The 22,273-nt window shown below is 40.8% G+C and overlaps 1 protein-coding gene across 1 annotated transcript in view; it reads left to right on the top strand.

The window, feature by feature from the left end:
- MYO3B (myosin IIIB) overlaps window positions 1-22,273 on the top strand; it is a 357,902-nt gene that overhangs the window by 106,258 nt on the left and 229,371 nt on the right. Inside the window, exon 8 of the mRNA XM_061608529.1 lies at window positions 16,049-16,204. Coding sequence (XP_061464513.1) covers window positions 16,049-16,204 — 156 coding nt within the window. The remainder of the gene's footprint in view (window positions 1-16,048; window positions 16,205-22,273) is intronic.

The following is a 22,273-nucleotide window of genomic DNA, read 5'->3' as shown; positions in this document are numbered from 1 at the left end:
AAATCAGTGCTGTGTTATTTGGCTAGTAGTCAAATTCCTTCTGCAGCGTATGGCAGCAGCACAAAAGCTAGCTACCTTGGCTGATATTTGCGTAGTAAGATCGGATAGAAGGAATTCCACATAAAAAGCCTCGTCCCTACCAGGAATATTTTGCAAGATAGGAGTGATTAAAACAGAACGTAGATCACAATAAAATGTGCAGTGCAGTAGGACATGGCCTACTGCCTCCACTGCCCCTTCGCCACAAGGACAGATCCGCTGCTTGTATGGAGTTTTTTTAAACCTACCCACTAAAAGTGCCGAGGGTAAAATATTGAGCTTGGCATGCGTGAATGCTTTCCTGAACTTGAGGATAGTCAGGGTGGCTAGATAATGAGTGGGGGCAACTGGTCTAGAGTTGAATCTGAGATCAGAGTAAGGAGCAGCCAACGTTAACTGATTTTGAAAATCTGTATCTAGGATTCGTTGAAATATGGAAGCTTTTGCTTTAGTATAGCCTAAAGTGAAAATCGAAGTGGTGGAGAAGCCTAATGTTAGTAGTTCCATATTAAGTGACCGTTTCCACTTGGACTGAAAAGGATCGGACAGTATAAGCGGGGCCAAGCCTACAGGAGCAAACATGTGAGCTTGGAAGTGGAAAAGAGATTGAGATAGCATCCAACACCCACCCTAGAAACTTAAAGTGTGCTCCTCAGGGACTGTCCGATCCTAACAACGACCTTAGCTCCACTCAGATCATTGTTGAAAGGGGCTCAACAGCTCCCGAGGCTACATGTGGCAATACCACCAAGGATCGAGCATCTTCCTCCCATAAGGCTCGAGCTGACCTCACATCTTTGTCTTAGACGTCTATGAGATGGCTTGATCCAAACAAAGAAGGACCTCCCCAGAAATCAGGTGCTTATTCGACCCACACAGCTTATCTCCATAAACCAATTCTATTGAACGTCAGCAGGCTGGATCCAACTCTCAAAGCAATTGACCCATACGAGGCAGACTATGGGCTAGCTTCCTGTCCATCTCCTAGGCAATATTCGCCTCCTGCCTACCCAGCCTTAAGCTGACAAATACCAGTCTACTCTAACTTTCATTTTCACCCCTCCTCCCCATCAGGAACCCCCCTCAAGCGAATGTTCGATTTGCGACATTTATCCTCCTGCTTCTCCAGACACACTTGAAGGCTATGTGTAGTTAGTTGTTGCTTGTCTAGTTTGGATTTGTTACAGACACTCAGATCCATTGCATTACTAGCTGTTTTAGCAACCTCTAAAAATTGTTCCTGCAATAAGGTTAGTTTATGATCTATAGGTTCTAGACTGGTTTTCAAATCCCTTGCCATGACACTACATAACAGTCTGAGGTGTGCTAAAATATCATCCTCCTCTGACAGGTCCCTAGTCAATTTCGCACCTTTAGCCTGCTTGGTGCCTCTACGTGCCATATCTGATTCCCCAGCACTTAACAGCTCAAAATCTTCTGAGCAATCGTGTGCAATATCGCAAAACTTCTGAGTTTTCTGCTGACTCAGAGTGAGTGCTGGTTGCATACCGAACTCAATGCTGTTGTTATAATTCAGATCAAAAAATTATTACCATCACATGTAGCAGCAGAGGCCTCCTCAAGATTGGGACAAGAAGAGATAAACATCCATCTTGCTCAATGGCAAGCCACACCCCCTTTTGGGCTCTTTCTGAGACAGAGCAACTCATAAATAAATAATTCTGAAAATATGTCATCATCTGTCCTGCAGGCCATTTAAGTAAGCCTGTGTGTCTGTCCTGTACAGCTTATTGCCAATGGGGACATTTCTTCCTGTGGCAAATAACTGCTGGGAGCAAGTGGTGGGTCGGGAATCTAAATTGGGAATGCAGCAAGGGAAAATAATTAACTCTCCATACCATGCTCCCAATCTAAATCAACCCCCACACCTGGGCTGCTATTTAGTTAAGAAAAAATGTGCACACAAGGACCAGTTATGTGATTCTTACTCATAGGGATGTTGTAGAATTCCATCAGAACCGGAAATTGGAGCAGAAATTGCAGCAATTCATGTTTGTTGGATATCATGAATGGAAAACACGCAAATGAATTTGAGCTGTATTCACTATCTTTTTTTGTCCGCAAATGTTATGTAAATAATTATATTTTCTGCATTGCTTTTGACATTTCCTTTCCACTGAAATGCACTGAAATTAATTACAGCAGATAGTGATATGAACAACATAGGTTTTAGTGGAAGCCAAACTGGAATGTGGAATGGAAACGGCGTTGACTCCAGTGAACACAGGACAGGACAGGAATTCCTGTTTCCTTATATCACTACTTCTTCACTGCATGTGAAATATACAAGATGTACCTTGGAAGCTTACCAGAGATACTTAGTAGGCTATTCAAAGCGGAGTGAGCATTCCTAGAAGGTGGAAAGCTTGAAAACTGCTGTCTTGGTTAGCAAGTTTCTCCCTTCCCCAGTTTAAGGAATAAATGCAAACATTGGACTATCAGTTCTGACCACCATAATGTTTTCTTTGGTATAGGAGGGCTGTTTCTGACAAGATATGTCACCACCCCTGCTGCGGTTGTAAAATCTATTTCTATCAATTTATTCATTCGTAAATATTTGTTAACATCAGCTGGTTGATAAATACCTTCCCCTTTCAGTCTTCTGATTTGCTGGCTGCAAAATGGCAGTTTACATTGTGCACATAGCTTTGCCCCAACAATGTTATCATTCAAATGCAAGCAGCTTGTGGATTTTCAGAAACTTGCCTGTGAATCAGGCCTCTGTGTTCCTTGTTCCTGTCTAATAAATGCTTAATATTTGCCTGTAATTGTGACAGAGTGAAATTGGTGATTAGGAACCTGTTATGTTAGATTTCAGTAACCCAACAGACAGCAAATGGCTGAAACCTATGTTTAATGTAGTGACACTAATGAATTCTGAGGATTAATTTTCAGCTAAGAAACCATGATAGAATATGCTGGAATTTCAATTTAGGTAATGGTTTGACGTTCATTGAGGTCAACATGTGCAGCATTTGTTTCCTTTTCAGTATATTTTAGTCTTATTATCAATGGTCATTCACCATCAGGCAAAATATAATCATAATATTAGTTAATATGAACATTTGTTAAAATGACTGCTTGTCAATGGGCCATGCTACTTGTCAATTGGCCCTGTTGACTGGAGCTGATGGGAGTTGTAGTCCAAAACATCTGGAGGGTGCCAGGTTGGCGAAGGCTGGCTTACACATAATAGACTGTATCACATTAGGCTCTGTTGGGCAGGCAAGGACTGTCCTGTCAATAGCCAGAGTGAGGCAGCTGCATCAGGCAGCTGATTTTGGTTTTCTTGAAAGGGCAGGAAGTTGTTAGTTAATTAAATGGGAGAAAAAATAGGTAACAAATTTCTTAAATATGGCATTTTTCCTGCCAAGGAGAGGGAGAGGTGCCTCAGATTCCAAAACAACTTGACCAGATTCAAAAATAACCTGACCAGCCTTGGGAACTATGTACCTTGACATGGGGGGCGGGGGAGCAGTGTCATTTGCTGCTCTGTGTCAGGCAGAAAATATTTTTGGGCAGGCTTGTGGATAAGCAGAAAAACAGGATACCTTTGAGTATCACTTCCTGGGGAGCAACAGTTAGAGAGGGCTTTGCAGAGGAATCTGATTGGCCACTGTGGGAATGCTAGACTAGATCCAGTAAGTCTCTTCATTCTATTTTATGTTTTTAAGCAGCCCCTGTAGGCATGCCAAAAAAATGTGGAGGTTTACAGCTTGATCCTATGCATTTTTATTCAGAAATCTCACTGAGTGCTAATGGGACACATTTTCATACATGTATGCATAGGGATGCAGACTTAGGTTTCTTTTAATTTTTAAATGTGCTTCCTTCCAAGAAGTGTGAGGCGTGGGAATCATGCAACTTGAGCAGAGAGCAGGACTTGGGCCAGCCCTACCATTAGGCATTTGTGCAGGCTGCATGCATAGAATTGCTCCTGGTGTGGCCATGAGTTCTATTTACAGTCCTCCGTTTCAGAGATAGCGAACCTGTAGCCTAACTCCAATTCCCATCAGCCCCAGCCGCATGACCAATGATTGGGGATAAATAATATAAATAAATAAATAAATTTAATTTATGTGTCGCCTATCTGGCCAATGGCCACTCTAGGTGACGTACATACAATAAATATGGCAGAATACAATATAAAAATACAGTGAAATATATAAATTATAAGAGCAAACAATACATAATAGGAGGCATTTAAAACAGAAGAATATTAAGCCTCCCCAGAAGTCCCGAAAGCCTGCTGAAAAAGCCAGGTCTTTAAGGCCTTGCGGAACATATTCAGGGAAGAGATGTGCCGAAGATCTTGTGGGAGGGAGTTCCAGAGGGTGGGGGCCGCCACTGAAAAGGCCTTCTCTCTAGTGCCCGCCAACCTAGCTGCTTTGGTTGGCGGGACTGAGAGAAGGCCTTGTGTGGCCGATCTTGTCAGGCGGCATGATTGGTGGCGTTGTAGGCGCTCCTTTAGATAAACTGGGCCGAGACCGTGTAGGGATTTAAAAGTTAAAACCAACACCTTGAATTGGGCCCGGAAAACAACTGGAAGCCAGTGTAGATCGAACAACACTGGCGTGATGTGGTCCCGGCGACGACTGTTTGTGAGTAATCGAGCCGCCGCATTTTGAATAAGTTGTAGTTTCCGGACCATTTTCAAGGATAAACCCACGTAGAGCGCATTACAGTAATCTAATCGAGAGGTGACCAGGGCATGTACTACCAGTGGGAGCTGATGAACAGGAAGGTAGGGTTGCAGCCTACATATAAGGTGTAGTTGGTACCAAGCTGCCCGGCTCACAGCCGAAATCTGAGCCTCCATGGACAGCTTGGAATCAAGTACAACCCCGAGGCTGCGGACCTGGTCCTTTAGGGGTAAACTCACCCCATTGAACTTCAGGTCAACGGTTCCCAACCTTCTCTTGTCCCCCACGAGCAGTACCTCGGTCTTGTCGGGGTTCAGTTTCAGCCTATTCCTTCCCATCCATCCACTCACGGACTCCAGGCACTTGGACACGGTCTCCACAGCCAACTCTGGTGAAGATTTAAATGAGAGATAGAGCTGAGTGTCATCCGCATATTGGTGACACTGCAGCCCAAATCTCCTGATGATAGCCCCCAGCTGCTTCATATAGATGTTAAATAGCATGGGAGAGAGGATAGAACCCTGTGGCACACCACAATTGAGAGGCCAAGGGTCTGAAACCTCCTCCCCCAATGCCACCTGTTGGTACCTATCAGAGAGAAAGGAGCGGAACCACCGTTATACAGTGCCTCCTATTCCCAATCCCTCTAGGCGATATAAAAGGATACTGTGGTCGACAGTATCAAAAGCCGCTGAGAGATCGAGGAGGACAAGGAAGGTAAATTCTCCCCTATCTAATGCCCTCCTCATATCATCTACCAGAGCGACCAAGGCTGTTTCAGTTCCGTGACCAGTCCTGAAGCCTGATTGGTATGGATCTAAGTAATCCGTTTCATCCAAGTGTGTCGACAACTGATTGGCCACCACTCGCTCAATGACCTTGCCCAAGAATGGTAAATTCGAAATTGGGCGAAAGTTATTAAAAACTTGGGGATGATGGGAGATGTAGTCCAGCAACATCTAGAGGGCCACATCTTCCCCAGCCCTGCTGTATGTGAACGGCTATTCAGTCCAAGTTCAGTTTAAATATTTTTCTAAAATCATAAGAACGAAGAGGTGGGCCTTGATGTTCATTAACAGTCAGCACTTGTACAAAGGACTGAACAGTAGACAGGCTACTTGCCCACAGTTATCTCCACCATGATGAGATGTATTTCTTCTTAAATTCTAGTTATTATTTCTAAATTTGTATGTATTGATATACATTAATATTTGCAAATTGTATGTAAATCTATGCCCTCCTTTTTTGTGTGTGTGCTGCCTATATGGCTACCCTAGTCCCTTAGTAAGTGTATCTGAGGGGATCTGGGATATTAGAGGCTGTATCCTTGATTACATACTTTACTTTTCATTATAAGCCTGATAATGCTGATGGGGCATTCCTTGCCCCCCGCTCTATATATTTCTCTCTCTATATATTCTTTTCAGCACCAGGTCAAGACTTTCCTCTTCTCTCATGCATTTTAGCATGTGTTTTTAAATTGTTTTTTAAAAATGTGTTTTTAAATTTGTATATTTGTTTTTAATGTTTTTAATTGTTATAAACTGCCCAGAGAGCTTCGGCTATGGGGCAGTATACAAATGTAATAAATAATAATAATAATAATAATAATAATAATAATAATAATAATAATAATAATAATAATAATAATAATAATATTGGTGGTGGGGATTGTTTTATAAAATATATCATTCTAAGGCTGTAAACACACTAGTCATCAGATCAAAGCGTTTCCATTAGCCACACCTGGAAGGGGAATGGGTTTATCAGCCAATCGGTTGCGAAATCTCTTAGAAGCTAATTTTTTAAAAAATGCACTCAAGTGGCTCCAACCAGGTTTTACAGGAAAAAGGGGTGTCGTGCGCTCCCGTTTTCGGAAGAGAGAGGTGGAGACACACTAGAACTGGCAGAACAGTGAGTGTATTTCTACCCTAAGAAACGTAGAATTTTGACCTTAGAAATGTCTGCATCAGAAGGCTATTGTCAAAATGACACACTAATGGCTGTTGAGTGGGGCTCATTCTCTTAAATAATATCCACTTCCTTTGAAAGAAGTAAAATGGTTCCCTCTTTTGGAATCTGCTTCCTGAGCCAATTGCTTTATCTAACTTCAAAGGAAGAAAAACTAGCCATGACAGAAGAGTGTCAAGAGTACTGCATATCTATCTGCCAACATCTCAACATCATTTAATTTGGAGGTGATATCCAAAATAAAAAAGTACCCAGCAACCCAAGAAAAGCATATATATAAAGAATGGTGCATATAAACCACAATTTCCCCTTTAAAATGCATGCTTGTGTGTGGGACGTTGGTAGGCTGAGTGGGGTCCTGATGCTCAGTTGGCACCTTCCCAGTTGTGGGCATTTAAAGAGAAAATGGATTTCTACACACATGAGGCAGTGCACATACATTTTGTACTGATTGGGACTTGAGTATGATCAATAATTTCTAGCTTTTAAATTTTCAGTCCTCTTGGGAGGGACCATGTTCTGTATAGGGCCTAGTACCTTGTTGCTGCTTAACAAATGAGAAGTAGTAGCAGTAGTTTTTCGTGACTGTTAGTAGCATACATAAAATATACAGTCTAGAACTAGTTTCAGAGAATCCCGGGATAACTGTGGGAAATGGCTGATGGGAACTGAAGCCCAACAGCACCCGGAGGGCCACAGGTTCTTCATCTCTAAAAGAGAAGGCTGTAAATACGCAATTATGTACTTGTCTAATTTTTTACACTGTACCATGTATATTTTTAGAAAATTTCTTCATCGCTTTATAGTCAAGGAATCTCAAAGAGATGTATAAAATATAAATAAATAAAACAATTTCAAACCATTGCACAAAGTAAAGGTTCAGTACCGTACAAAAGAATAACAAAAACATATACAAAAATACAAATCAATACCAAAAAAGAAAAGACAATCAATATACAATATAACATATAAAATCAGATACAGTACAAAAGAATCTCAAGAGCAGTATGCAAGCTAGGGATCAAAGCTAGGGATACAAAGATATCAAAACAATATACCAAACAGAGCTCAAAACTCTTTACTCCTGAATGCTCCCATCCAACATCTCCACAACATTAGGCTCCCTTCTTCCACAATGGCTTTCTGCTGACTGGCCTGGCCTGAGGGCACTTAAACCCTTCTTGCTAGAAGCAAGTAGGCTAGATTAAATGTTCCTTACCCAAGCTTTCTAAGCAGGTGAGAAGGAATGATTCTGTCACTTCAGCTGGACTTTGAAATACCCTCATTTAGCCAAGATTTCTATCTTAATTTACAATCAGAGAACTTTTTTTGTTTGAGTGATATGCTCCAAGCAACTGTGGTTGATGCTTGATGTATCATGCTTAATGACATCTCTAGGGGCCATCCCCCATCACATCACTATGGCCGCTCACTATAACATCACTAGGAGCTTCCCCCATCACATCACTAGGGCTTGCCTCTGAAATCTCAGGGTTTGGCATGCTTCTGACCTGGCAACTCTAGAGGCAGGAACAAAAGGGAACAGGCACCAAACTGTTGGCGTGTGCGTATAGAGATCATACAAGGAAGAAATCCAAGTGTTGCATAGAACAGTAAATAAGCCAGGCCAGGCAAGTTTCTTGTAAAAGTCTTTACTAGGCAAAGACATTAGACACAGTTCTCTCCACAGACGACTTTTTCCCCCACACTGAGCTTTTGCAAGAATCCCTTCTTATCTGCTTGCCAGCCAGCTGCTGACCTTGGAAACCTGGCGCTCTGTTCTTCCAGCTTAACCCTTCTGCTTCAGGTTTCACTCTCTCTGCTAAAAACCCTGTCTGTGAGTCTCACAGAATGCTTCACTGACCAACAGCCCCCACCTGAGACTCACAGATTACAAAACTTCATTGTTCATCATTACATTTCTACAATATTAACTTTTTCATTACAATACACATCAGTACATGGTTTGTTTCCTTACAGTTTCTATTTACATTTTCAGTTCAGTTTTTGTTTCTTTCTTTCTTTATTCACACAAGTTTCACAGAGTCATTTTTGTTCACTTTTATTTGATAATATATTTATATTTCATTCCTCAACACAAAACTTCCACATGAGATCCATTGTTTCTTTGTCTATTGGTCCTTCTTTTTCCCATTCTACCAGATATTCATCTGTCTCATCATTTTTATGTGTAACATTAAATGTGAATCTTTGAGGTGGTTGTCCTTTTGTTTTTCTTTCTGACCTCCTAACATTATCTATTTCCATTTCTTCCTCACTCTCAATTTTACTTGGACCTGCACCTGTGTCTGCACTTGTACTTGGCACTTCTGTATCTTGCATTGCCATGTCTTCACTTCTCAGTCTTTTTACAGTACGTTTGCCACTGTGTATTAGATCAGTCAATGCAGTTCTTAATGGAATTTGCTGCCCAAAAGGAACATCTGCTGCTTCCTGCTTGCTTGCACCCTCAAGTATCACTGTTTGACTGTCTCTCCAAGGTTTATCTATTACCTTTATGCTTCTGCTTAACACTAATTGTTGTTTCTCAGGCAACCAAACTCTATAATATGAATTCTGAAATCCCAAAACGCGTCCTGCCTGAGCTCTTGAGCCTAATTTACCATGCCTTTTCTGTTTTGCAACATGTACCCAGCATTTTGCCCCAAAACGCTCTATGTGTTTCACCCTGGGCTTTCTTCCAGTCAACTTCTCATATGGAGACATGCCTATTACTCTGTGCACAAGACGGTTCTGAATGTATGTAGTGTACAGAATACATTCACCCCAATAAGTGTTATTCATATCAGCATCTGCTAGCATGGCTCTCATTGAATCCTGCAATGACCGGTTCCTCCTCTCTGCAGTTCCGTTGGAGGATGGGCTGAAGGGAGCAGTGAGACTTTGTATTATTCCCTTGTTTTCCAAATATGTTTTAAATGAATTACTGGTAAATTCCCCACCTTGATCTGATTTGATATTTTTGATAACAACCCCATATTGTGTCTCTGTCCTCTGTATAAATGCCTTTAATTTCTCTTCTGCTTCACTTTTCTTTTTCAATAAGAATACATGTGTAAATCTGGAAAAATCATCCACAATCACTAAATAAAACCTTGCTCCACCTTTTGAGCACTGGAAAGGTCCAGCCAAATCCACATGTGTGAGCTGATAGGGTTTAGTGGTCGTGCTTTCACAGCTCTTATTTACCGGAGTCACAGTCATTTTTGTTTTATAGCATACCTCACATTCATCCACATGCTCACAATGTGTTAATTCCAAATCATGACTATGCTTTGGGGTGTTTTTCACCTTTTCATAATGTGCGTGTCCCAATCTTCTGTGCCATTCATGTAAACAATTTTCATGTTTATTTTTATTAACTCCTATCCAGGCACACGTGGGTTTATCAAGAGTGCACTCAACCATAAACATTTGGTTCTGTAATTTCCCTTGCATACATATTTCACCATCTTTTCTCACAAAACATCTATCCCCTTCAAATGTAATTTTGTAACCTATTTGAGCCAATTTTCTTACTGATAGAATGTTATATTTTAAACCAGAAACCAATAACACATCTGTTAATATAGTTCCCAAATTACATAACCTGAGTGTGCCTCTTTCAATTGCGTCCTGAGTCGATCCGTCAGCCAGATAAATCTTCTCCTGCACTGGCTTTGAAGTGTAAAATAAACTAGAGTCTGTGATCAGGCAATTAGACGCTCCGCTGTCGAGAAGCCACTTAGAGTTAATTAGTTTATTGTCCTCCTTAGTAATAAAGTTCACGCTTGTTCTCTGACTTCCAAAGTCCCTGTTATTTCTCTTCTTACTTAAACAATGTCTCTGTATATGTCCACGGGACCCACAAAAATAACATATTTTATTCTCTTGCCTGTTTCTTTGATATTGTTGTTGTTGTACAGCCACAGTCTCTTTTAACTCAGTTTTCTTACTTTCTTGTCTTCTATTCCACTCTTGTTGAAGTTTCTGTTCTACAAAGTCCAAATTTAGATTTCCGTCTGGTAAACTTTCCAGGCTTGAGACCGTGACGTCCCATTTTTGATCAAATGAAGATAACAATATATAAACCATCTGAATGTCACTATGGTGCACTCCTCTATCTTGCAGCTCAGCATTTAATCTACAAAATTCAGCCAGATGCTCTGTCATAGTCACTTCATCTGTAAAACGCATCTGATAAAGTTTCCGTGCTAAACACAGCTTGCTCCCTGCGGTTTGCTGCACATGAGTGGCTCTTAGCTTCTCCCACATCTGATTAGCTGTCGGCTCATTACTCACCAGCAACAGTTGTGAATCAGACAGCCCCAGAGTAATAAAAGCCTTCGCTTTCTCATCTTTCTTCAACCACGCTGCTGAAGGAGCTGCCGGAGGGGTTTTTTCTACAACATCATTCAAATCTTCTTTAATCAGAACTGCTCTCATTCTCCACTTCCAGCTGGAGTAGTTTACAGCATTCAGTCTCTCCATCGGCATCCCGGATGACAGGTTTACAGCCATGTTGTCCACTCTTACTTGCCTCTTTTGTTGCACTTTCGTTTCTCTCTGCAACAACGTCACGTCAACGACTCTCGAACCCGTTACCTTGTATGATAAGCTGGGCCCATAACCCCTGTTGGCGTGTGCGTATAGAGATCATACAAGGAAGAAATCCAAGTGTCGCATAGAACAGTAAATAAGCCAGGCCAGGCAAGTTTCTTGTAAGAGTCTTTACTAGGCAAAGACATTAGACACAGTTCTCTCCACAGACGACTTTTTCCCCCACACTGAGCTTTTGCAAGAATCCCTTCTTATCTGCTTGCCAGCCAGATGCTGGCCTTGGAAACCTGGCGCTCTGTTCTTCCAGCTTAACCCTTCTGCTTCAGGTTTCACTCTCTCTGCTAAAAACCCTGTCTGTGAGTCTCACAGAATGCTTCACTGACCAACACAAACTGGAGACAAAAAGGAGAGGCAAGCTCTGGTGCCGAGTAAAATTTATTGTTGTGCTCTACGCGTTTTGGAAATACTTTCCTTCCTCAGGAGCTGTGGAGCTATATCTCCTTAGCTCTGTAAAAAACATTTTACAGATCTAAGGAGATATAACTCCACAGCTTCTGAGGAAGGAAAGTATTTCCGAAACGCGTAGAGAACTACAGTGAATTTTACTCGGCACCAGAGCTTGCCTCACCTTTTTAACTCTAGATTCAGAGCATAGCCATTGTGGTTAGCAGCTTCACAGACTTCGGCAGCTGTTCCCTTTACTCAATGAATTCTGGGGATTATAGTCTTCTAGGAGAGGAAAGGACTGATAATTCTCAGCCTCACTAAACTACAAATCCCAGGATTCTTTGGGAAAAGCCACAAACTGGTACAAATCCTATATAAATTTGTATAGATATGTCCTTAGGTCCTGTCTTCCTAAGCTGGCTTTACCTAGAATTGCAGTGGGATGGACAGTTCAGTTTATTTCAGTTTATTTCTGTGTCACTTTTGGATATGCTCATTTACACACTTGTTCCATTTCCTTTGTATATTAATCTGCATTTTTAAATAATTATATGAAAAGTTGCATTTAAATACAAAATATTCCTTTCTAAACATATTTTCTCTCAATATAAGCATTTTGATATGTTTTTGAGCCAAAAATTTAATCACAACTTTCAAGTGTGAAATCCAAAAAGAACTTGCATGTGTAACTTGTCTTGTAGCCTTAAAAATTACAGGAACATTTTAAAAAAAAAAACACATCCTCCAGGAAGCACTGCTCTCTGTGGTTTAAGATCATTGCTTGTGTTGAAAAAATACCCCTCCCCCCCAAAAAAAGTTCATGCTTCATTCAAATACCTTGTTGGTGCTAGAAACTTTCCTAAAGTCTAGAAGCTTATAGATCAATTTTCCCCTTTCAATAACAGCAGCAGAAGGCAAGAATCTACCTTTCTAAATTGCATTTGCAAACATCAGACAAATCTCCTCCTAAGGATTCCAACAACAAAAAGTTTATAAGAAAATATGAGAAGGAATTTGGACTCATTGCTGGATTAATTTTTGGTGCTGCCCAAGCCTGACCTCTGTCTATACTCCTTGGTCCTCTCTGCGTGCACATGCACACATGTGGCACTTGCTTAAATTGCTCTATAAGGGAAAGACTGCTACTGGACTGGCTCTGAGCTGAGTCAATCAGTCACAACACAACACATGATTGGTTGGGGTGTACTTTTCAAATGCTCCACAAAGTAACAAAAGGATGTGTCCTGATTGGTAACACCTAGCCAATCACAATAAAAGAGAAGTACACTGGGGAGCGTTGGGTTGGGGAACCCTCCCATGAAGACTATTTCTACCTTGAAAAGTGCTTGGAAAAACAATGGTTTTGTTTTCTGAATTTGAGGGGGAGGCCACAGTGGCAAGCCAGAATTAAGCAATGGATTATATGCATAAGGGACAGGAGAGAGAATGGTCTCTGCCTGGGGGGGGGTTCTAGCTGCTGGGGTTATCCCCACCCATCTTTAATAATAACTCTTCACTGGACTTCCTGGTAGTTATTGCTTTCTTACTGCTGCCTCAGTGAAATGAATATTTGAAAATGGTAGTATTTGGAAATGGAGATTTTGGAGCACATCATTAAACTATTCGTGATCTCTCTTACTGCAGATGAATCTCCTTGATTTTCTTCTCCATAGTTTCCAAAGCTGAGCAAGTTCTGGCATTCCATTCTGCTTAGAGAGGAAAGGCATAACTGAAATGTGTACACAGTGCTTTTCAAATGGGTTCATTCATACTGGCCTTTAATTTTAGAGGTTTGTCACAAATAACCAATTGTGCCACTAACAATGGGCAATTTAAAAACAGCTTGCAGTTTTCTCTTACTGTGGCTGATGGTTAGTATATAGTGATTATAACACTTTTTCTACAGAATAGGATACAAACTGGAAGAGATTGACAAGTATAATATTTTTAGATGGGGCCTCATTGACTTTTTAAAGAAATGATCAGTGACAAAACAAAAGAACCTATAAAAGCCAAATGATTGATTTCTTCTCATGGGAGGGCAGGAACGGTATTTATAACCTCTGCAGGAGGAGGACAGATATAAGGCAGGTTTTGTTGCTTTAGCTTTTATATTAGGAGGCTCTAGTTCAAACAGGATGCAAGAGTCTCTTGCTGCTTTGTAAATTAGAACATTTCCCAGGCTTTAAAATATGCAGAAGAACTCTGTGCAACCAAAGACATGAAAGTTGTTCTGACAGGCAGATGTTACTTGTGGGCTATTCTTTAAAGATAACAAATGCTGAACTTTGTAACGTGAGTATTTTTTGTCCTTTTCTCATTAATGACATATGTAATACAGGTGGCATGTAAACATGTATATGTAGGAAACAGTATATTGTCATTGATGCTGATCACCCGTTGAGCTTTTAAAATATGCTATTTCTATAGTCTGGCTGCATAAAATTGCTCCCATCGCTTGTCCTGTAGCAGTTTATTTTTATTTATTTATTTATTTATTAAATTTATATACCGCCCGACTAGCAATAGCTCTCTGGGCGGTGAACATAAAATAAAAAAAGTTTATGTGAAATAATTGCTTCACAGGACATTGGTAAAATCCAAAATATAGAATTAAACAGGCAAATCTGAGAATGTGTAGTCAAACAAAAACAGTTTTGCCTGGAACTAATAGGAAAGTCTTGGAAGCTATATGCTGAAGAATAATTATCATGGTACATTAGAGCTTCTATTCTCTTGATTCTCAAATGATTCTCTAATGTGACTCAACAAAATCAAGTTTAATAAACTAATGGAATTAGACATAATAGGGTGTGTTCTTAAAAAGAATTTGTCTGACTCTTCAGTACATTTCTATATTGGGACCAAATTATTTTTGCTTAATTTGAAATCATATTATTGTAAATTCTAACTTCTTTTAAAGATCTTATGTCTTTCTGATGGCACAGTATCAGTTTTTGTAGTTGAAATGTGTTCAAATATTTGAAGCAATCTGTCTTCTAGTTATTTCCAGGAGAGTCTCTTCCCCCCTACTGATGCAATATTTTTTCTGGGTTTTTTTTAAGCCATTTATTTATATTGTTAAGATAATTAAGAACTCTCTGGATTGAACTAAAGTTAGTAGTGACCAATTTATTACATTGGTTTCAGTGGAACTTAGTCTCAGATAACATTAGTAGGATTAGGGCCTCTGTCCGTACAAAGCATCACAATATGAGCACTTCCTTCAAAACATTATATAATAATTCTAGTCAGTTTCAACTGATGTCACTTAACCAGTACTGACAATAATCACTGACAGTAATTCAATAACATGTGAACAACTTGAGGATTTGCTATAAAATATTATTACAGCTAAAGGAAGTGTGTGTACTAAGGCAGATCATAGTAATCCAAACTATAGGAAGTCAGCATAATTTACACCAGGGTAAATTATGACAGTGTAATTTACCCCTATTCCAAACTCTGTTCAGGAGCAGGACAACTGCTGGCTGAGCCAGCCCCAGCCTGGCAGAGGGAAAACAAGCCTTGTTTGACTTACACCATCCTTTTTGCCAGTATAACTTCACCTGGGTTGCTATGTCACTTGACTGAGAGTTGGGAATAGAAGTAAGTCTCCCTCTGCCCAATCCTGCCCCACCACTCCTCTGAAATGTCCCTTTTTTGGGACTTATGCTGGCCTGGGCTCAGCCAACTTCAGCTAAACTGGCTGAACCGGGATGGAGGACTTAGGCTGCCATATCTCCAGCTAAGCCTGGATGAGGCCAGGCTTACCTAGAGACCCACCTATTCCAAACTCCGCTCATTCTGGCGGATCTTGGGTTTAGATTGCTCCCTAAACTGTTACATTGTATGGATGATATCCATTTGTGTCCCCTCCTCTGGGTGGAACAGATTTCCATAAGCAGGACTCCCTCCACCTGTCCTCCCTGATGCAGCTTCTCACATAACCTCAAATCTACTCTGGATGCACACGCAGACTTCTGCTTGTGGAATGTTGGAAATTAGCCAATATTTTATTCAGATTTTGTACTTTTATATATAGTGATATACTAATTTCAGTGACACTGTTGAGATGCTTATTCCCATGTATAAGACAACCAAATATTTAATCCATTATAAAGTCTGTAGCCAAAAGCAACATTTTATTTATTTATTTATAAGAGTACAACCCTCTCGGAAAACATCAGGGTGGTGTACAGCAACATCAGGGTGGTGTGCAACAACATTAAAAAAAACAAAACCTTTAAGGCAGTAGAGAAATTGCAAAAATCAACAGTGGATATTAAAGTAGACGAGAGTAATTTGTAACAGAACTGAATGTATATCCATCCATGTATAAGTAACCTGATTTTTGTATTTTGCAGGTGCCTAATTAAGGACTTTGAAAAACGTCCATCTGTCACTCACCTTTTAGAACATCCCTTCATAAGACAGGTCCATGGTAAAGACATGGCACTCCAAAAACAGCTGGCTGATCTCATTCAAGCACAACAACAGTTAGGCTCTGTTGCCAAGACAAGGTACTATACAATTTTGTTATAGCGTCCCACATACTACGAAGCTCCAGAAATGTAGGACTTTAAACAGTGAGACATTTATTGCTGACAGATGTCATAGAATAAATTAAAGATTTTTGCCTCAGTCCAGCAAGAGAGATAAGTGTGCAAACCTGATGTGGAGGTACATCATGATGGGCACTTCCATCCATGATGCTCACCCAAGCTACAATGAATTGGCTAGAAGCATCAAAATGAACATTGGGGGTGGTGGTGCTGCCCTATCTGGAGTCATCAGTTATTGTGCATGATAGGTTGTCCATAACTACAGCTTTAATTATTATGGACCTTTATGTGCAGTAATACAACATTCCATATAAACGGAGAGCTTCAAGACAGGGGAAAATAACATTCTCATTCATGTCTTTTAAATGCATTCAATCATAATGGAAGCTTCACTTTCTGGTAGTTTCCTGGATTTACTCCTAAGACTAGCAATTGCAATCAAGTGTTCATTAATCAATAAATGGATTTTTAACAGGAAACATGCTTATATTTTGTGGTTTTTCAGGTTGTGTTTGAAGAAAATTTGAAATGTGAATAATAAAATAATAGTGGTGGAATATTAAGGACACAAGGCTGTAAGGGCCTCCTGTTTTGGTTGGCCATTGTTTCCAAAGATGATTCTGACTGCTTTGTCTATGCTTAATATTACCAACCATTATTGATATAAAGCTTGGCACTTAATATTAATCAGGAAAGCCTTCTTCTCCAGTTCAATCTGGGGCTAAGCTGCAGGAAACATCTTTTGGTTTTGTGACTGTCCAGAGGGTGGCAGGATTTCACTGTTTTCAAAGTAAATTTAAATGCAAATGAAGACTCTTCTTCTGCTGTGCAATCATTTTGTAATATGAAATTTATCTAGTGTTGGATATGCTGTAAAACATTATTGTAAATAAATATCTGCTAATGTTGATGAAGAAAATTAAATGTCATGATTCATAAGTCATAAAAATGGATGTGCATATCCAGACACGGCAAATGTGCTATTTAAACCAAAACCTTTTTTAAAAGCACTTTAAAAACAAGGTAATAGATGCAGTTTCAAGGTGAGCATGACTTTCCTAATTTCATGGCAACAGGAATTATACTACACACTTCTAAAGCAAGGGTCTAAATTGGTCAAACTTGCTTCAGAAACCTAGCCGCTCTTTTTCTCTGTCCCTTTGTTTAAGCATGTGTATGAATTCTCTCCTTGCTGATGGCTGCTGTTTATGACAGATTTAAAAAAATAAATAAACAAATACAGAGTGAAAACTTGGCTCGTGCTACTGTGCCACTCACTAATGAAAAACATAGTTGTGTGAAACCACCCACAGACAGAGAAAATGAAAGTTTCTGAATGCACTAACAATATTTCTTATTTCACAATCTCTCTGACATTGTACACTTATGGGTTTGTTCAGTTTGTTCACTGTAAGAGGCCTGGCCTATACATCAACAGAATAAGGATTGTCCTGGGGTAGGAGAATAATGTTTTCGGATGCTCCCCTAAGATTTTATTATTGTTATTACAGAAAAACTAACACAAAACCAATTCTTGATGGTTATTGGGTATAGCACTGTGGAAGTTTCTATTTTAACAGTTTGGGTTACAAAGTTAATGAATATTTTGCTGTCACTTCCAAACTTCATGTGGAGACACAGAAGACAAATATGCTCTCCTAAGCGAAAAACGTTTTGCAAACTAGCCCAACAAGGAAAGTGCTGGGCTGGAACCTTTTATCCTTGAAGTGCTAGATTTTTACACAAAACGTTTTGTTGTTGTTTTTACAAGGGGGAGCATTTAATTATATCCAGTCCCTGCAGTCTGAAGTTACACAAGTCATTTTCTCTGCAGCATAAAGTGGTATAGTCCATGCTATCACCTTAGAACTCTTGAACCCTCCTTCTCATCTCATCTGCTGCATAGATAGAATAGGTCAGAGATTGAATATATATATGTAAAACCAGTTTTTAAGCTATTTTCATCAGTGTGGAATCTCTGTCAATTTTTATTTTGACCAAATAAGAATTAGGAACAAAATATTTTGGTATAACTGAGTGCCATGCTCTGTGGCTGAGTACCATATTATTCTATGAATTATGACTGGTGAATCTTGTTCAAAAGTGCAGATAGGTACTCTGGACTTAATAGTCTTATGCCTCCCTTCCTTAGATGGAAATGAGTATTGCTTCCTACTTCATAATGTGGTAAGTCTGCCCTGCTGCTTTTGGTGGCCTCTTGCTCATTCTGCTGAGTTGCATCCTAGATTTCTGCTCCAAAATCCTGCTCTGACTGTACCTTTGATCTCGTTCCTCTCACACAGAATTAGTTTAAGACACTGTCCTTAATTAGAAATCTGATAGATGAATTGGAGGCTGAAGATCTATTCCATGACTGTGCTGTGAAGTCATTATGGGGCAGGGCTGAGAATGGTTCGTCATGTATGTGCTATCCAAAGAACATTTTGGCCCATAGTACAGAGCTGGCATGGCTTTAGATCCAGAGCCAACTCCACATAATGTATTTGTGCTTGGCCTATGCTACTTCAGACTGCAGATGGAGCACTGAAACATGTAGCAATTCCTTACACATACAAAAATAGCATGGCAATGGGAGATTACAAAAGTGTGCAAAAAAGGAAAGAGTAAACTACCATTTGTAGTGAGAAATGGATAGAGTCCATCAGTATATACATCACACAATTCTGCTGGCCATGTTTGAGTCAAACAGGCCTAGGTTGAAACATGATACATGTAAGTACATGAGGGCTGTTCGCAGAGATTTCAGATGCTGCTGCAATTATGCAGTCTAAGACTGCATTTGTCACAGGCCCCAGGCCATGTTGTTGACACATTGACACAGTCTCAAATGCAAGCAAGCAACATTTTGGGGCAGGGAAAAAGATCTATGTGTGAACACTTCCTAAGTTATTTGAATAACTGATATCAATTTATTCTGATCCCTGTTGGAAAGATCCAACAAGATTTTCATTTAAGATCCTTATATGAAGAAACATATGCTAAAACGTCTCAAAGCTTTTTGAAGCTACCATGTAGTTCAGACTTCCCTGATCTGGTGCCCTCCAGAAGTTTTGGACTACCAATCCTATCATCTCCTGACCATCGGCTATGCTGACTTGGGCTGATGGGTGTTGTGGTCTCTGGCCACATCATCAGTATTATTATTTATTACAATTATTTCTATCCTGCTCTTCAGGATATAAAGCCAACCAAGGTGGCTTACAAATAAAATTCAATTTTAGCCAAGCCAAGTTCTGACTCTCTAGAACAATAACTAGTATTGCCTGCTGGTCCATGCTGTCTCTCTAGGCTGTCTCTCATTAAATAGCATATTTTAGAGCAGTATTCTGTCTCGAGCAGGGAGGTCCTGCAACTAGAGCCACATATTCTGTCAGTTCCAATTCCTGTTTGATAGCTATTAGCTGCAAGAAACCAGCTTGTGCCCAGGTTGTAATTTCCTTCATACATATAACACCAGGCAAAAGCCAAGAATAGCTCTTGGATTATAAAATGACACGCATGCAAAATTTGTTTTAAAATGCAGCTTCTAGACATTGTCTGGATGAATACAAGGGGAAAGACTGCAAACCTGAAAATCTACCTTGGGCAAGAAAGCTACCATTTTGCAGGCTGATTACATTGCAAAGGCTAATGATTACACAAAGTCTTATTGTAATCATAGGATGTGTGATGTTGCAATTAAGGTTGTGCCACTGTTGTCATTATGGCACTTGTGAAATATACTCAAAAGCAGAACTCTCTGCCATGATTGTCCTGAATTAGAATTTGAACTATACTGGAAGTTTGGTACTGCTGCTGCAATTGAGGTCACGAGGTCTGGTCAGATCTGTTCCCATTGTCCTGAAGATTTGCCTTGTTCAGTGTTGCAATTCCGTCTCTGTTTTTCAGTGAAAGGAAGGTTGTGGATCAGATTATTTCTATGCTTCTTTTAAACAGAAGCAATTCTTTGGGAATTCTTCATGGGAAACAGACAGTGTTGGTAGAAGGAAAATGAGATGTATGATGCTAATAGCTTTAAGGCAAAAATTAGTTTTGCCTTTAGGAAATGTATAATTAGTTGGGAATATCTATATCTATATCCCAGCACCCAAGGAGTTATTCACAGGAGGATCAAAAGTTTACCTTGTTGTCTTACCAAATCCTTAAGTAAAAGTATAACTTGTTTTCAAAAAATTTGGTCTGAGACCTTGTTATTCACCCCATACTTAAGTGTCATACTACTCTACCCAGTATTCAGAGGAGGTTGGGCCAGGACTGTTATGCTGTTATCTAGTGGCAACAGCTGGTATAGCACAGTGGGGAGGAGAGCCTGGCTGGGAGTCCAGAGTCTGTGAGTTCAAATCCCTGCTCGTGTCTCCTGTGTGTCAAGGGCCAGCTAAAGATCACCCCACAGGGAGTGGCTCAGGGGTGATGTGCCCTGCCACCTGTGCAGCCGTGGGCAAGCTACATAGTCGTAAGGAGCCCAGATGCCCCCCAGCTGGAAGTTGTGGACAAGGAAGGGGCTGGCTTGTGCAGCTGTGGCAAGCTGAGCAGGCCCTAGCCAGCTGGGGAGGACTAGCCTCATAGGGTAGCCATAAGTCGGGATCGACTTGAAGGCAGTCCATTTCATTTTCATGTGGTGGCAAGCAGAGAAAAATAGTGATATCCACTTGGTGGCAGTGGTAAAGTTAACAAGGAAAAGTGGTTGGCTTGGCTGGTTTGATTGTCTCCCTTTTCTCTGGTGATGAAGCTGGAAACAACCTGGGCTACCACAGTCTCTAATTCCTGCACTCTGCCCTGGAACTCATTTTTAAAATGATACATAGAGATAATGATTGCAGGCAAGAAAATAATTCCCCATTGGAATTTGCTGCCCAAAACAACTGCTTTGTGCTTAGACTGGCTCTGTTGTCCTGTTCTTCCTGCATACATTATACTTCTTTTTCTGGTTTATTGGCTGCTGGCAGGTCAAGACCACCAAGCTAGGAATATTAAGCTACAAGAGAAAGAGCATACCTTTTAAGAATGCTCTTTTTCCTTTCTTTTTGCATTTGCTGTAGAGGTGCTGGTCCAGGCTACACTATGCTGTTGCCACCACTGATGACAAATATATGGGGAAGGGAAACTAACAGAGGAACAGAGGAAGCTGTCTCATGCTGGTCCACATAACTCAGTATTGTCTGCTCTGACTGGCAGTGGCTCTCCAGGGTTCACAGACAAGAGACATTCCCATCCCTACCTGGAGATGCCGGGGTTGAACCTGAGACCTTTTGGTCTGTTCTGCCTGCAGAAGGCCCCGGTTTCAATCCCCAGGTAGGGCTGGGAATGTCTCTTGTCAGGAACCCTGGGGAGCCACTGCCAGCCAGGAGCAGTCTTAGACCAAACAGTGTCCCCACCACATTTTAATACCTTATGTTTTATGGCACTTTTAGCCCGTTGCGTGATTGTGATGCACAATTTGCATCATCATCATTTCTTTCTATGCCACGTTCCCACAGTAAACAATGCTCGAAGCAGCTCATGACATGAAGAAGTTCGCACAAGAGAATTCTTTGCTCTTATGATGAGCAAGGGTGTGGAGAGCCACCCCCCTCAGCTTGCCATCCCCACAGGGTCTGTCATCTCAGAATCCAATACCCAGCAGCCAGTGTGGTAGAGGAAATGGGAATACCAGTGGACTCCAGCTGGGGTGTCATTTGTGCAGCAGCTGGGAAAAGGACAGGGGAGGAGAGGCTGCTGCAATACAGCGTCACCAGGACAGCATGAGTGACTTGGAAAGGGGCAGATGCCCACTGGCCCAGCTATGCTTCTCAATGACAGCATAACGCAATGCCACACTGGACTGATGAGGATAGTGCCCTCAGCGGTAAGAGGGATATAAGCCTGGAGGAACACACAGTACACCTTGGCTTGTAACAGTGTCTGGCCCCCTTTGCCCAGCATGTAGACCCATTGTCCTGGCTGAACATGGCTGGCAAAAATGTGCTGGAGCTTGGAGTGGTGCTGTTGTAGGGCCACCAAAAGCAG

The sequence above is a fragment of the Rhineura floridana genome, chromosome 2 (genome assembly GCF_030035675.1).
Source record: "Rhineura floridana isolate rRhiFlo1 chromosome 2, rRhiFlo1.hap2, whole genome shotgun sequence".
Taxonomy (NCBI): Eukaryota; Metazoa; Chordata; class Lepidosauria; order Squamata; family Rhineuridae; genus Rhineura; species Rhineura floridana.
This window is presented reverse-complemented; position numbering and strand designations above follow the sequence as displayed.